The 16,743-nt window shown below is 37.6% G+C and overlaps 4 protein-coding genes across 5 annotated transcripts in view; 3 read left to right on the forward strand and 1 right to left on the reverse strand.

Moving 5' to 3' along the window:
- The window catches only part of abca1b (ATP-binding cassette, sub-family A (ABC1), member 1B), a 33,615-nt gene extending 28,002 nt beyond the window's left edge, over positions 1 to 5,613 (forward strand). For both annotated transcript variants that reach the window (XM_060886760.1, XM_060886759.1), the window contains exons 42-47: positions 686 to 827; positions 1,517 to 1,651; positions 2,010 to 2,113; positions 3,084 to 3,176; positions 3,425 to 3,668; positions 4,242 to 5,613. In XM_060886760.1, the coding sequence (XP_060742743.1) occupies positions 686 to 827; positions 1,517 to 1,651; positions 2,010 to 2,113; positions 3,084 to 3,176; positions 3,425 to 3,668; positions 4,242 to 4,385 (862 nt within the window). In that variant the 3' untranslated portion in view covers positions 4,386 to 5,613. The remainder of the gene's footprint in view (positions 1 to 685; positions 828 to 1,516; positions 1,652 to 2,009; positions 2,114 to 3,083; positions 3,177 to 3,424; positions 3,669 to 4,241) is intronic.
- Positions 5,614 to 5,896: 283 nt separating this feature from the next.
- nipsnap3a (nipsnap homolog 3A (C. elegans)) lies at positions 5,897 to 10,502 on the reverse strand. The gene is made up of 6 exons (XM_060886761.1): positions 10,343 to 10,502; positions 8,215 to 8,425; positions 7,971 to 8,132; positions 7,441 to 7,590; positions 6,970 to 7,056; positions 5,897 to 6,758 (listed from the first exon to the last, which is right to left on the reverse strand). The coding sequence occupies exons 1-6, from the start codon at positions 10,418 to 10,420 to the stop codon at positions 6,682 to 6,684; spliced, it is 765 nt and encodes a 254-aa protein (XP_060742744.1). The 5' UTR covers positions 10,421 to 10,502; the 3' UTR covers positions 5,897 to 6,681.
- An 847-nt stretch (positions 10,503 to 11,349) lies between these two features.
- Positions 11,350 to 12,146, forward strand: LOC132856896 (probable pancreatic secretory proteinase inhibitor). The gene is made up of 4 exons (XM_060886762.1): positions 11,350 to 11,401; positions 11,681 to 11,712; positions 11,799 to 11,911; positions 12,101 to 12,146. The coding sequence occupies exons 1-4, from the start codon at positions 11,350 to 11,352 to the stop codon at positions 12,144 to 12,146; spliced, it is 243 nt and encodes an 80-aa protein (XP_060742745.1).
- A 546-nt stretch (positions 12,147 to 12,692) lies between these two features.
- The window catches only part of thg1l (tRNA-histidine guanylyltransferase 1-like), a 427,208-nt gene continuing 423,157 nt past the window's right edge, over positions 12,693 to 16,743 (forward strand). The window contains exons 1-6 of the mRNA XM_060886644.1: positions 12,693 to 13,093; positions 13,900 to 14,076; positions 14,706 to 14,875; positions 15,085 to 15,173; positions 15,407 to 15,514; positions 15,603 to 15,788. Of these exons, the coding sequence (XP_060742627.1) occupies positions 12,906 to 13,093; positions 13,900 to 14,076; positions 14,706 to 14,875; positions 15,085 to 15,173; positions 15,407 to 15,514; positions 15,603 to 15,764 (894 nt within the window). The 5' untranslated portion in view covers positions 12,693 to 12,905 and the 3' untranslated portion in view covers positions 15,765 to 15,788. The remainder of the gene's footprint in view (positions 13,094 to 13,899; positions 14,077 to 14,705; positions 14,876 to 15,084; positions 15,174 to 15,406; positions 15,515 to 15,602; positions 15,789 to 16,743) is intronic.

A 16,743-nucleotide genomic window follows, 5' to 3' on the forward strand; every position in this document is an offset into this window, starting at 1 on the left:
GGAGTTCCTCTCCCTAGGAGTTTCCTTCCCAGTCCAAAGGCATGCATTGTAGGCTGATTGGGATCTCTAAATTGTCTGTAGTGTGTGCATGAGTGTGCTTATGTGATTGTGCCCTTTCTTGGCTTGGCACCCATCCATGGTGCTACCGAACTTAAGGCCCAATGATAGACTCCAGGTTCACACACACCTGCCCAATTGGATAAGCACTAAAAAATGGTTGGCCTGATAGATGGATGGATGGAATGAAGGATGAATGGATGGAAGTTTATTCATTCATTTTCTACCGCTTATCCGAACTACCTCGGCTCACGGCGTCTCAGGCGTCATCGGGCATCGAGGCAGGATACACCCTGGACGGAGTGCCAACCCATTGCAGGGCACACACACACTCTCATTCACTCATGCAATCACACACTACGGACAATTTTCCAGAGATGCTAATCAACCTACCATGCATGTCTTTGGGGGAGGAAACCGGAGTACCGGAGGAAACCCCCGGGGCACGGGGAGAACATGCAAACGCCACACACACAAGACGGAGGCGGGAATCGAACCCCCAACCCTGGAGGTGTGAGGCAAACGTGCTAACCACTAAGCCACTAAGCCACCATGCCCCTCAGGTAAGTTTATAAAAATTCTAATTACAATTTAACTAAATTTTCCCAATCTTTTTTCTCATTCTTAGTATACTCAGGGAAATAGATGAGGTACATCAAAACATGGGCTATTGTCCACAGTTTGATGCCATCAATGACCTGCTGACAGGCAGAGAACATCTTGAGTTCTATGCCATCCTGCGTGGTGTTCCCGAAGGGGAAGTGTGTGAGGTGAGTCCATAATGTGGAAAAAATGAAGATCTATAAAGGCAAAAGTAGTTTTAAGTTATACCCATTTATAATAAAAAGTTTTTTAATTTCTTTATTTTTAAACAATTTATTTGCTTCTCTATTAATATGCCAGCTTGGGTCTCTGCATATGACAGTTAATTAAACTTCATTACTGTATATTGCTAGTTAGCATGTCACAAAGGTTAAAGTCAATTCCAGAGAAGGAGTCATGGCGTTTGTGCCTGTTTAAAAACAACCAAAAAACAGATGAGTTAAAATGTATTGTTGGAGGAAAGCAGTGAGAAAACCGTAAAAGCCAAATAAGACAGATGGGTGAAACACTGCCCCTCAAGTACATTGTAAAAGCGTATTTTCCACTCTGTTCTTTGATTCTTTTAGCCATCACATGACTGTGTGCCCTTGTTTTAGAGTTTTGTCCATGTTGGTTTGGCAGATGCAACCCTGCCCCCTAGTGAAAGTGAATGTCAGTAAAATAAAAAAAATTACCCTGAATAACAATGCGAACAACAAAATCTTTCTTTATCATTCAGTACTTTCTTCTTTTATCTTTACTCTGAAGAGCCCTCAGATTTTCAAGACTGTCCCCTAGTGCTGGCAGTCACATAGTAATTATAAACGTTAGAAAACAAAGAAATGAAATATAATCTTTGTGTGTATTGTGTGTCTAGGTGGCTGAGTGGGGCATCCGTAAGCTGGGACTCATAAAATATGCTGAAAAAGCAGCTGGAAGCTACAGTGGGGGCAACATGCGCAAACTCTCTACAGCCATAGCCCTCATCGGAGGCCCCCCAGTGGTCTTTCTGGTATGTCCACACTCCCCCGGCATGCACAATCAGCTCATACTGTCATACTGCTTTGTCACTCTGGCTGATCATGTGCTCAGTCTGTGAAGCTCTTGATAACAAAAACAACACAATCCACAACTGTTTTGTTGCATTATCAACTGTGATTCTAAAGACCACTCATTAAGGGAAGAGGATTAGGTTGAACAAACTGCTTTCTAATATTAACCCTAGTTATTTTTTTCTAGTATGTACACTTTATTTCCAAAAAAATAACATTTTATTAGTAATGGCTTTGGATCATTTGTAGTCTGCTGCTCCTGAGTAGGTGCTTTGTCGTAAATCTGTGTACTAAGAGTGTGTGTGCTGTTTCTCCTAGGATGAACCCACCACTGGCATGGACCCCAAGGCCCGCAGAGCTCTGTGGAACTGCATCCACAGCATCATCAAGGTTGGGCGCTCAGTAGTGCTGACTTCACACAGGTAATACATCTGTTAAAGCTCTAATCTGAATGAGAACTGAAAAATAGGACTGTACAAATAGTTGATATGTTTAAAAGAGTACTCCAGCATTCTTTAACCTAATATCTATCCTCCACATCTACAGGATAAGTGTGAACAAGGATGTCAGCATGTTTGCCTGTACTGAAAAAGTAACGAAAGACCTGTTTCTTCAAAAGTCTTTTATAATGGAAGTCTAAGGGCAGTGGTTCATCATTAAAAGAACAGTTCAAAATTGTAATTGTTTCACTTCAGGAATAAAAGTCTTATCGAGCAGATAAGAGAATGCTATAAGAGAATGCTATAAGAGAATGTTAACAAAGCTAATTTCTGCTGTTTTAGACATTTCATCACTGGAGCAAACACTTTTCTTTTTAGTGCTTATGTGGGATCCATTTGCCATCAGGCTACAACTAAGAGCATATATGTAAAAGTAGTCCCATTTCTGAGAGAATGAATTATGCAGATTTAGCTTAATCTCCAGACAGCTTTGTCTAAAGAAGTCATTGACATGTTCAAAAGAATAAATGAAATAGACTTTTACTCACCTCCCCAACAAGTGCCCTTAGACGTTCGTTATACCTGAGTTTGATTAAACAGTCATTTTTTTGTGTGTTTATTTTTCAGTACAGGAAATTGTTGAAATTCTTCTCTTATCTCACAGATATAAATAGACTAAAAAAAACACTGGCATATTTCTGTAAAGGATGTCAGTACTCTGTTCTGTCGCTACTCTGGTTTAAAGCTCTCAAAGTAATTCTGTGAACAGTACGTCTAGTAAGAAATAATGTGAATTTGGTTGGATGTGGGGTTTTTACGGTTCCTACACAAGTGCATTCAGTTCATTTGTTGCTATCCAGCTGTTATCAAGACATAACCCTTACTCCAGCGTAACAACAAGGGACAGAACCTCCAAATGTCATGTGTTCATCTTTCCTCCATTTTTATACAGCATGGAGGAGTGTGAGGCTCTGTGCACCAGAATGGCCATCATGGTAAATGGCAGATTCCGCTGTCTAGGAAGCGTCCAACATCTGAAAAACAGGTGAGATCAATATCAAGGAATTTTCATCATAGCCAGTCCTTTGAGTTTGTGAATAGTCATAACATCCAAATATATTGCATTTAAGATATCCTTTAAGTTTTTAAACATTAGAGATCAGAGAGATGAGTAGAAACTGATGGTTTTCTCCAGACTGCATTTATTTCATTGACAGTTCCTCTAACACAGATTTGTCTGTGTGTGTGTGTGTGTGTGTGTGTGTGTGTGTGTGTGTGTGTGTCCTTCTATAGGTTTGGTGACGGATACACAATCGTCTTAAAAGTGACAGGACCCAAACCAGACCTACAACCCGTGATGAAGTTTATTGAGATGGAGCTGCCTGGCAGTATACTGAAGGAGAAACACAGAAACATGCTGCAGTACCAGCTGCCCTCATCCCTGTCCTCCCTTGTTCACATCTTCAGCATTCTTGCTAAGCACAAAGATTTTCTCCAGATAGAGGATTACTCTGTTTCCCAGACCACACTGGACCAGGTAAGATTTAGCCTTTCAAAAAAAAGATTTCAAACAAAGGTATCAGAAGCAGCATATGGAATGTTCTGGATCTTATCTTGAATCATAAACATTACCCTTTAAAAACATCTTAAAGGATTGTATTTACACTGATTAGCATTCACGTCATGTCCTCTAGTAAACTGGGTTTGTGATATAAATTCTGGGCCAGAAGTACCTAAAATAAAGACTCTTGTGAGACTCGTTGATTAGCAGTATTGCAGACCAGTTTTTTTTTTGTTTTTTGTTTTTTTTTGAGATCACAGAGTTTTTGAAATGATAAGAAATAAAATTATACTGGAGCGCTAAAATCTTAAATGTACCATATAAATGACAAATTGCAATTAGAAAGATTTTAGAAACTGCACCTTTAATACAAGCAGGGCTAATCCCATCACATGTAGAATGTAGGAAATTTCAGTAGGTTCAGAAGATCACTAACATATCTATATAGTCAAGTTGTTTTAATTCTATAATCTTCAGTAAGAATCATTTCTTTGTGACTCTTTTTTTTTTACAAATACATATACTGAAATATGAATTCTTCTTTTGTAGGTGTTTGTTAATTTTGCCAAGGACCAAAGTGACGATCACTGTGACCACTCTATACGGCGTAAAGAAACAGTAGTAAACATTCCACTGCTCAGCTTGCCAGCAACTTTAAAGGATGAGGAGAACCACAAGGAGAGTTTTGTGTGAGCCAAAGACTCTTACACTTAGAGTTACCTGGAGGCAGTGAAATTCATGTATTTCACATTGCCATTCTTGTCTTTGTGCTGCAGTCGGCTAAACAATTTGCTCAGCGAGCCGATTAAGGCCGCTGGCGTACGCTTTCACAGATGCGATAGCTGAGAAACTTGATGCAAGTCAATGCAAAAAAAAGTGAACAAGTCCAGTCTAAACGTACTGTAATTCAGTGAGGTCTGGGTCACTATGCTAAATGTGTAAGGGTGAAGCTTGAATATTTCGATCAGTTCTTGTACGACCAGGACCAATAAGTCTGTCTTTGTGCCGATGATTTTTTTAGATATCTGTGAGTTGACAAATCTTTTAAGCACAATGGATTGCAAATGATAGTAAAAATAAATTCAGGGTGTATTTCTTATTTGTACTAGAAATGACATGATGAAGAATCATTTGTTCTGCCAACAGCTAAACTGCTGGTAATTTGATTTTGTATTAATATGTGCCTTTATTTATGAACAAACTATAATTTTGCCATTTTTAAAGTCCAATGTGGCATTATTTCGTTTAATATTCTTGCGAACAGTACTTCACAGTGTCTTTCAATTTTGTGATCTGAGAGACACAAAGTGTTTAATGTTAAGTGACAAATAAAAGTGCTGCTTTTGTACGTTTTAATTAAAGCGTAGAGATATGTTTGGGAGACGCAGTTTCACAGTCACAGAATATAATGTTTACCTCAGAAAAAAAACAAGTGCTCAGCAGTCCGAAGGATATTTCAGTAGATGACTGGAAATAGGTTTTGAACAGGTGCATGGCCTTTAAAACCACACTAATCATCGGGCATATGATCTTTCTGGTATAATCAATAGAAGTCAGTGTTATGGATCGAGTATAAACATACACTACCCAGTGATCCATCAGTATTGTGGAAGAGAGCTTCTCAATGGTCTAAGAGAAAGGATGACTACAGTGTCCATCCTTTCACTCCTAGCACTTTACTGTATGTGTTCATTTTAAAATTTATTAACCTTATTGCACTGGATTTTCCACAGAAAAAAACACCACGTTTTTTTTGTTTTGTTTTACCTCCATGTTTTTCTAGTTGAACTGAAAATCATTTCATCATGGCAACAGTCTTTATTTAATACCTGTTTACATTTCAGATTTTTATGAAAAATGGCTGTGGAACATCTGTTACTCTGTACAATACACAATAAAATGGCAAATCTACACCATAAAACACTGTATTTTCATTACTGGATGAAATGTTCTTAAAACTTTAATTAGGCATGTCTCTGTGGTGCATGTGAATGAAATGAAGAAGGCAAAGATAAATAATTAATAAGAAGACGTTTATGTAGGCACTACTTTATCCAAATTAACTTTTAAATTAATTTTAAAATGAGTGTTTAATGTTAAGTGACAAATAAAAGTGCTGCTTTTGTATGTTTTAATTAAAGCATAGAGATATGTTTAGGAGACGTAAAATGTAATCATGCAAAAAATTAAAAAAACCCAGCATATAGCAAGAATTTTTTATTTTGAGCATTGTCTACACACACCCTGATTCAATTAAGTGCATTTGAACATCGTTAAATGTTAGAAATGACTAGGAGCTTTACAGATATGTCTGGTGTTGCTCAGCATGACAAGACTACTAATGCTGAAAGCCTATCTTTTTTTTGCTAACATTCTACCAGCGAGTGTGTTGATCTGAGATAAACAGATGCCAGCAAATGTCACTATGTGATTGTGTTCTGTAAGAAGTGGGTTTATGAAACAGTGGTAAAGATAAACAGTCTGAAAAAATGTCTATAAACCTTGATTTTCATTGTAAGGATAGTTTTATCCCTTTACATTTTGTAATCTGATACCAGCTGTCAAAATCTCAGTATTGTGCAGTCAAATTCGAATCTTTAGATACAAATTTTTCTATTTGCACTTTTGAGGTGAACCAAAATGATTCTTGAGATACACGCAAGCGAAAAACATAGCTCAGTTCAGGAATCATACGGTTTTCAGAACTATGTAACAGAAATGTTATAAGTCTCAGGACATATAGACCATGACTACAGCTAAAAATGAAACATCATGAATAAAATGCTGAATGCATACTCAGAAACCAATAAAGTAGATGCCTATCTCATACATGCTCATAGTGTTAAGACAGAAACGTAACCAAAACTGAGGAAGTCCAGTACATCCCTGCCACATAAGCTGAGAGTTGTGCAGCGCTACACTCAGCACTCATTTAATCATTGGATGATAAAAGGTGATCACCAGTAGTATTAGGAAAGTTCTAAAGTGTTCATTTAAGAGGTGAGTAGGAGCAGGGAAACAACAGCTTGTTTTTTTGCGACTCCAAGTAGGCCACACTCTGTCGCACTGTGGAGAAAACACACAAACACATTATAGAAAGTGAACAGGTTCTCTGGAAGTACAAATCAAAAATCGAAGACGTGTGTGAAAGCTTTATATCACATTGTGATATAATAATTAGTGACATAGAATTTCACCGTGTAAGGAGTTAATCTGATTTGCTGTTACATGTTAGGTCAGGAAGTAGGTAAGGACATTCTGTGGACATAGATGTTACCTGCAGACACAACCCTAGCATCACTGTGGGCTTTGTGTCTTACTGCTGCCCGATGATCTGCGCTCTCGTACCACCACATCACATGCACTGGAGTACAAATAAAAACAATACGTTACAGAAACAAACATTTATATGCTTTAAATAAATAACTGCTAAAGAAAATCTATTTTCAGTTTTAAAAAAGCAGCTTGTAATGTTTAAATGGTTTTTAGGCAACCAAGCTACATATCTTTCAACAGCAAGATGAAGTCAATTAAAAACATGAACACCTTATTAATGCTTTCACTGTATTTGTAGTTTGCCTTGTATGCAGCAGAGGTTTCTAAATATAACAAACTGCTCCTTTAACAGAAACAGATATTTTCAAAAAATGGAAGCAAATATAAGACTTTAAGCTAAAATATCATGCTTATTGAGCCCTCATGAGCTAAATCTTGCCTACAGATTTAATCACTGCTACATCACACTCACATCTATTGAGCAGTCCGAACTCGGAGTGGAAAACACCCACAGGGTGAGCATATCCTGGAGCTGCATGGGCGCCCACTGCCCCCTGAAAACTCTCACCCCACACAGCTGGACCTCCTGGTTTCATCTGTAATGACGCCAGCTCATACACACCTGAGGAAAACCATACAACTCTTTATTTACTGATGATGGAAACAAAACTCAAACTATAAGTATGCAGAGTGTTTAGAGTAGGAGTATTTTCACCATATGACTGATAAATTTCCAACATTGATTTGCCTTTCCATTCAGAAACCATGCCCTCTCAAATAAGAGATTTTGTTTTGATTTTGAATTTCAAAACAAAAACCTTCATCTTAACCGCGGTTAAAATTGGTCAGCTATTTTACACCTCTACATTCTACATAAAGACAGAGTTCGGTATTTCACCGTACAAACATAATCTAAAGATTAAACATATGATAAATTGCCAACAGTTTAAAAAAAACAAAACAAACAAAAAAAAATTTTAAATTGTAAAAGTATATTCTTGCCTCCTTCTTTAGGTGGCTTCTGGATCTTGCTCCAAGGCACCAAATATGTAACTTCATTATCCTGGGAGCTCAGCATGGGCATAGCTTTAGAGATGTACTGCTCCATCCAGTTGGGATCCTGTGCTAGCGCTGCCCGGACCGCTGCCCGCTGAGCATAGCTTTCTAAAATAAATGTGAGATCATTAAAAATGTTTGGTACTGAGTATAGCAAAACTCACACTTATCATTTTGAAATTGCTCTCACCATACTTCCAGATGTGGAAGACCTGATTAAGGCCACCATACTCCACACTCCAATAGCCCACAAGCTCAGAATGTGCAGTGCGCAAATGGATCTTCTCGCTGGTCAGCTTGTGAAAGGCTGCATTCAGGTGCGGTTTGATGAAATAGGTGCGAAATTCATAGAAAGTTTCATGTTGTTGCTGTGGTCCAGTTGAGATGGAGGCTCTGGAGTGCTGAGGGAAAGAATCACATGATATTACTGAGACAAACACCATCAGTGGTGACATGGTGGCAAAGGGTGTGGAGTTGCTGCCTCACAGCTCCAGGATCACTTGTTCAAACCTGAGCTTAGATTACTGTCTATCTGGGGTTTCACTCTTTTCCACATGTATGTTTGGGGTGTCCTCTACGTTCTCTGGTTTCCTCTGACCTTCCATAAGCATGCTGGTAGTTGGACTAGTGACTCTAATCTGATAGTTGATCTTGTGTTTTCAAAGTAACCCATGCAAACTAGAACACATTCCTTAGCAGTGTTGTAATGTAACGGAGTACAAATTTCACGTATCTGTACTTTACTTCGCTATTTAAATTTATGTCAACTTTCACTTTTACTCCGCTATATTTCCTAGATAAAATGTATACTTTTACTCCGCCATATTTCCACTAAGCATCTTCGTTACTCGTTACTACAAAATAAAATCAGAAGAAATGTGTGCGACTGCAATAAGGGAGATTTGGCGAATCACTGCTCTTAGATTGCATTACGCTCCGCACGCTCTACGGAGAAGCACAGGCACGCGCAGCGTGCACGCGCAGTCAGAGCTGGAGGCATTTATCTATAACGTTAATCGGCTGAAAGCCGCAAAGACGGCAACCAAAAGCAGTGAAATGTCACTATTCTTATATATACAAAATATTAATGCAAACAATCCATTCAATACTAAATAAAAATAACATTTATTGATTTGGTCTTTGTCTTGTGAATATTTATTATTAATGACTGGATTCATTGGACACACTGTTTGTAGAGAAAGCACACATACATGAACTGATTTGATTCAAGACTGGCATCATGCATAAAATTTTGGTGTTCACTTTTGCCATTTTAAATAATGCCATAACTTTTGGCTTACTATGTAGTCATATAATATAAAACTCTTCTTGTTTTAAATTCTCACTGAGGGCTAAACCCCCTAAAGATGAAATCCTAGAACCGCCCCTAATCTTATGCCTACCGAAAATCACTGAAATTTTATTTTTACTTTTACTTCAAATACTTAAGTACATTAAATATCAGAAAATTATTTTTGATACTTAAGTACAGTATATATCAGATACTTTAAGACTTTTACTTGAGTAATATTCTAAAAGGTAACTTTCACTTCTACCAAAGTATTTTTCTAGTACGATACTTGTACTTTTTACTCAAGTATTGCTTTCTAGTACTTTATACAACACTGTTCCTTAGTGGGATTGTGGAAGGGTTTCCTACACAATCCGAAAACAACGGTCACTAAGGGACAGGTATAAATTACTTCAAGTAAATTACTTCAAGTTCCCAGTTCCAACACGACACTAACCAGACTAAAAGGGGTTACTGGTGATGAATGTATAAATAAATAAATAAATAAAATAAATCGTGTGCTTATTGTAGTCAGGTACTGAGTCAAGTCTAAGTTCAGTAAAACACCACATGAAACTTCCTGTCATGTTAATTATAAACCTACACATCTCTGGGCCTCCCACAGTGCCTTCATTATAAGTACAAAGTTCAGGCTTTCTGTTATTTCAGAATACTTTCTCTTGGACATTTACAAAGAGGAACAAAACGCCATAATGTCTTTACACCTAAAGAGGAAATGCTGTCAGAAATTCTGCACAGAATCTCCACACTATCAGGGTTGGTTTAAAACACCAGTCATGTTTGTTGCTCGTCCAAATCGACATTAAAGCCAACTTAGGAACGATGCTGTTGTTTTTCCTTCTCCACCCTGACACGCCTAGTTGATTTTTGGGTTGTCGTGATAAAAGATAATAAAAAGCTTCTCCATGTGACTTTAAACCTGTGTTGTTTATAAAGCCATGTGCAGTCGCGGGCGCGCACACAATCCTGAGGTCAAGCAATAAAAAACACGGTATTATCAACAAACCTCGCTTCCAGTTTTGCAAAAGATGAAGTTGTCGGCTTGAAAGATCGCCCTTCGAAGCGCATTTCGTAGTTTAAACATGACTATACACAAGAGAAGCACCGAAAACCTGCCTACTGAAAGCGCTCGTGCCTTTCACCTCAGCTTCGTTCCAATCCTCTTACTAGGGCACTAAATAGTGTGCTAAAAATAGCAGCCTTAAAACTGTTTATAATGAAACTGTAACCTGGATAACTTCGTAATCAACCTTTAAACTACAACAAAGCATTTAATATCTCTGGTTAATAAATCATTTACACTAATAATGTTTTAGCACCAGTTTAATGAGATTTGACAATTAACACAGTCAGAGTAGGAAAAATACGGAAGCCGAGAAGTCAATATATATGTATAATAACACAAACACAAGTATTCTACATTACATTACACAAGTTTATAACTTTGGTCCTGTAAAAGCTTCTTTGCACATTTAGTGTTTATCTGCTCTTACACACACACTTCAACTAATTAGCTAATAATATAGGAGGGAAAACACAAACATGTCCAAGAAGGTTGGAATCCTGTTCAGAAAAAATTGTGTGAGAAAGTGTGATCCTGAATAAGCATGCACAAAAAGGCTTTTAAAGCATCTGATCATGAATACTAGAGCTGATACACTGTATGTAGGTTTGCAGAAATCACTTGCCTAAACTATTTTTGGGGATGTTATTTACACCACTGCATTTTGGATTGTGGTCAGCAATTTTCTGGCCAGACAGAATGTTCATCCCATAATAAAGAGATGGACAATAGAGAGATAGGGGGGGTTCCCCAGGGTGTTAAAATATCAGCACCTCTGTCCCATCAGAGATAAATAACCTACAACAGGTGGTCAGCATCACACCTTCGGCTTCGGCTGTTTTATTTATGAAAAGGCAAACTCTTGAAGTATCTGGGATATAATCCAACACAGCAAGCATAATCAGTCAGAACCTCAAGACCTCAAGATCTCACATCAATATTTTGTCAACATGACAAAAACCGTGTTGTTACTGATGTTCCTGATTTTCATCTTTTCTGTGGGTAAGTCTGTGTATAATGATAAATTGTTGATGATGATTTTATATTTAACTTAAAATTTAAGGTTAATAATAACCTAAGGTTTAATAACTTAAGGTGGGAATGTATGTTAATAAAAATATGTCCAATACAAATATAATATTTAAACAATTCTTTTTAAATAATATGCCTCTCAGCAATTCAGTATTAATCTCAAATAGTGATTATTGTTCTAAACCTATTCACTTTCTCAAAATCATATTTTGTAATCTGGCCTTATGTAATTACATAATTATTTTCCAGATGCAGAAGACAAGTCAACAAGGTACCGAATGGTAATATATGTTTGCCAGCTATCAACGCATAGTTACTAATTTATGACTCACTGTTATCTCTAAAGTCTTATGTTTCAATTTCATAGCCAACATGTGGGGTACTGAGTTTGACTCAGGCATGCCCTCTTAACTACGATCCAGTCTGTGGAAGTGATGGCATCACCTATGTCAATGAGTGTGCTCTATGTGTACATCGCCTGTGAGTATAATCACACATAACACTGGAATCTACTAGATTTATTATAAAATGTAAGTAGTGTCTAAACAAAAAAAAAAACGGTTCTTTTTATTGTTCACAAATTTTTGTCTTTATTGATCAAAGTCACTTGTCTGGAAATTATGTAATGATGTTGCAGTGCCACAATACTGACTGACTGTATGATTTTAGGCAAACCAACACAGACATCTTGATCATGAAAGATGGGAGATGCTGAAGAAAATGTGTACCTAACCTCTCATATAACTTTTACAATCCATGCTTGTTAGTTTGCATTCATGTAGCTACAAAAACCCTTCAAATGTATTATTGTAAACATATATACTTTTATGTTTAGATGTTATTTATACAGAGAAGTATAGATTGGATATAAAGTGATGCTTATATAACATTTTGACTTTATTAAAGATCGATTGAATTAATGTCTAGAAACATGTGTTGTGAACTTGTTTGTGTAAATCCAGCATGTTGCCTTGTGTGATTTTAGTTTGAACACCTGCACTGATTCCTATTTACATTTAATATGAACATTTCCTTTATATTTTTTCTATTAAGCAAAGCCTTTTTCATGGCAAAAGAGAATACAAAGGCTACTCGTCTTTTGTGATACACTAACTGAGTTATTTTTAATTAATAATCAATGCAAGTTTAAAATCATTTAAGGCTATACACAATCTAAAATATATACGCATTGCAGGAGGCACATGGCGGAACGAATATTTTAAGATCCTCGTTTTAGTACGAACGCACAGGCTGACGGACCAATACAAATTACACCACGGTGTAATCATTACGTGATTATTTGAGGGTCCCAAATCTCAGTTTAGGGTCCAGTCTGAAACTGAGCTTTAACAATAACGATGTCATCGTTTAACTAAAGCGTGTTAAATGTCTAGTTATCTAGATGAACTACGGTACTGAAGGTTACCACGAGCTTTGAAGGATTCTTCACTTTTCTAATCCCTCTTAAAGTCCCATGCTGAGTCAGATCTTTGCGTTGTTTGGAAATTTAGCGAAAAGAAGCAGTAAACCTTCGGCTCTGTTTTGCACAAGCTGTGTTATGGCGAAGAGTAAGTTTGAGTACGTTCGCAGCTTTGAGACCGATGACACGTGTTTACGGAACTGCTACATCGTCATTCGGTTGGATGGCCGCAATTTTCACAAGTAAGTGACATTTCGTTTCGAGTAAATTGTACTCTTTCGTTATAACATGCGACAGTGGTTAATTAAGAAGTGAACGCCTCACTGCTCGCTCGTGATGGCTCATTGAGTCGGCTCATTGAGTCGGCTCATTGAGTCGGCTCATTGAGTCGGCTCATTGAGTCGGCTCATTGAGTCGGCTCATTGAGTCGGCTCATTGAGTCGGCTCATTGAGTCGGCTCATTGAGTCGGCTCATTGAGTCGCGACTCTCGTGTATGAGGCGTTTGTGGAGATGTATCAAATGCGCTCGCTCATTCACTCACTCACTCACGTACTCACCCACCATTTAGTCATAGTTAGACAAAAATAACATTTTATGGCTCACAATACTTAATATTGTAACATGCTGTTTGGGAGTCGATTCTTTATATTTGAGCTGACATTTTCTACTGAGCTCTTCTGTAGTTGCCGCCGATATGAACGGAGGTTCTGAATGAATTTACTTAATATTTCTCCATGTAGGCCACAGTTAGCGATTGTAGCCTGCCTGATGCTGTGAGCAGTTTATCAGGAGCTTTGTCACAGGCGATGCCAAACTAGGGATTGTGACCCCATACATCTTTTGGCTATTCAAGGACTGGGGTTGTCACAAATTAATGCCATTTTGGTGTCACTTAGGAACCCAGCTGCAACTCTTCAGCATGAATGCTGTCTGAATTCTCTGTATTTTTATAATTTAATGTTTTATATATTCACATGGATACAGTATAATTAATCATCTCTGTCATGAGGATATTTTTGTTGATTATGAATGACTCTTTGCTTTCAGGTTTGCTGAGCAACACAACTTTATGAAACCCAATGACGATAGAGCTTTAGGCCTGATGGCCCGCAGTGCTCGCTCTGTCATGGAGGATCTGGAGGACATTGCTATAGCTTATGGGCAGAGTGATGAGTTCAGCTTTGTATTTAAGAGATCATCCAACTGGTTCAAAAGAAGAGGAAGGTAAAATAAAATCCTAAAATGACACGAAACTTTTCTGATCTCTTCTTCTTTTGGTTTTCCCGTTACGGGAAGCCACAACGAATCATGTCAAAACATATAACAGTTCTGAACTGAACTAGCAAAAATGTAGAGTGAACTGGAAAAAAAAAACAATGTTCATGTATTGCGGTGTTTAATACAATAATATGTATTTACTGCAGTCGTAGTTGAGTGATGTATTTTAGTTCTTCACTAGCATCACATAATACACTGATAGTAGAAAAAGTTTCTATTAGACATATTATCATGCATGGAAAAGTTGTATAAAATTACATTACTTTAGCTGCTACTTTTTAGCCTAGTCAGCAGAGTTTTTCTTGCCCACTGGGCTAGCTTATAAATGTGTGGGGATTTGGTAGCTTAGTGGTTAAGGTATTTATTAACGACTGATCGGAAGGAGTTTGAATCTCAGGTCAATCAAGCTGCCACTGCTGGGCCCCTGAGCAAGGCCCTTAACCCTCAATTGCTCAGCTATAAAAATTGGAAGTCACTCTGGATAAGGGTGTCTGCTAAATGCCAGAAATGTAAATGAAATGTAAATGTATTATTTGTCCAACCTTCAATGCACTTCCTCTGTTCTCTTCCCACAGTAAACTGATGACCCATGTGGCATCACAGTTCTCCTCCAGCTATGTGTTTTACTGGAAGGAGTATTTTGGAGAGCAGCCGCTGCTCTACCCTCCGGGCTTTGATGGCAGAGTTGTCTTATATCCGACCAACCGTAATCTAAAAGATTACTTAAGCTGGAGACAGGCAGACTGTGAGTGAGCTTTTTTATTGCAAACTCATGTTTCTCTGTCAAAAAAGCTGAAATAGAATTAAACATGTATATTTAAGGTAATGAATTCTCCGATCAACAGGCAGATGCCGAAGATAAAGATTTGGATATATAGCCGTTGATGGATAAGAGGAATAATGGATATTCCTTTATTCTTGTTATTAATCATCATTTTTCCATTTAACCTGCAGGTCACATTAATAACTTGTACAACACTGCTTTTTGGACGCTGGTGCAAAAGGGTGGACTCTCTACAACTCAAGCAGAGGAGAGACTAAATGTATGATTACAGCCAAGCCAGTTGAATTTATTGGTACAAAAGAACACGTCTTAATGAATCATTTGGAAGGAGATGTATTGTTTTCTTCACATAATTCATAGGACTATGTATAAATTTGTGGTTGTTGCATCATGCTGTTGCATTTCAAGCTAATGCAGTTTTAATCTTTTTATTTTTGACTCATCAATTGCTAAATATTACTATCAATATTTTTTTTTTTTATGATGTTTCAGGGAAGTTTGTCTGCAGATAAGAATGAAATGCTGTTTTCAGAGTTTAATATAAATTACAACAATGAATCAGCTCTACACAGAAAAGGCACCACACTGATTTGGGAAAAGGTGAGTAGCAGTAATAGAAAGCTTGATCATTTTTAATGCATTCATTTATTCATTAATTTAGTTATTTTTCTACATAAACACCATACAGGTTGATGAAACGTCAACTAAAACAATCTCATTGCCCAAGGAAGGAGAAAAAGAGGTCACTTTTACGCGGAGCAGAAGAAAAGTTACAGCTCTTAATTGTGATATAATTGGAGATTTGTTCTGGGAAGAACATTCAGACATTTTAGAGGAAGACAGCTGCTGAATACACACACACACAAAAAGACTGACGTTTGACCAATAAATGTTTTAGTATCAAAGCCAATGTGCGTTTAGATTTCTAGAAAAAAATAAAAGATTTAAATGTATAGTAGCTTTTTTGTAGAGTTTTTATTTGCCAGATTAATGTATGACTATGATTCATGTCCAGAGTGCAATCAGTATGTTTCTACACATCCCTGTTTATACAGGTCATAATTCAACAAAGAAAACGCACCTCAGCTCTGACACAAGGTGGCACTATGTAGCTTTCAGACGTTGCTCATGAACATGACCTCAAATTCTAATTTTATTTGTCACATAGAAGGATGCAGTGTACTGTACACAGTGCACAAACACAGAAATCTGATACCACATCATCTCATTTACGCTTTGTGCTGAGATGTAACATATAACTCCATCAAGATGAGTTTGAAGGACTTTCCTGAAAACACCTTTTGTATTTAAAATCCTCTGACTCAACATGTGTCCAAAATGAAGTCGGGTTAATGTGAAGTTTATATGTGAAGGTTATATGAAGGGGATGTGGTAGCTCAGTGGTTAAGGTGTTGGGCTACTGATCAGAAGGTCATGAGTTCACACCCCAGGTCCACCAAGCTGCCACTGCTGGGCCCCTGAGCAAGGCCCTTAACCCTCAGTTGCTCAGTTGTAAGTCACTCTGGATAAGGGTGTCTGCTAAATGCCGTAAATGTAAATGTATATCTGTTAACCTTTGCAGAGCATCATATCGGTTTTCTCTCTCGTCGTTCAGCAACTTTCACCTCAAAAATCAATCAGGTTGAACTTCATTCAATGAAGTGATGTTATTAAATGCATATGCCATTTTTGAAGATCTCAATGTGATACTGACTTGCATTGTGCTTGGAAAAGTCTTAACCAGTCTCTAAAGCAGATCTCCAGTCCCTAAATCCTGCAACACCTGGATAAATCAGGGACTACAGTTCGGATCCTGTTTGTAGACTCCA

This window comes from Tachysurus vachellii, chromosome 14 (assembly GCF_030014155.1).
Source record: "Tachysurus vachellii isolate PV-2020 chromosome 14, HZAU_Pvac_v1, whole genome shotgun sequence".
Lineage (NCBI taxonomy): Eukaryota > Metazoa > Chordata > Actinopteri > Siluriformes > Bagridae > Tachysurus > Tachysurus vachellii.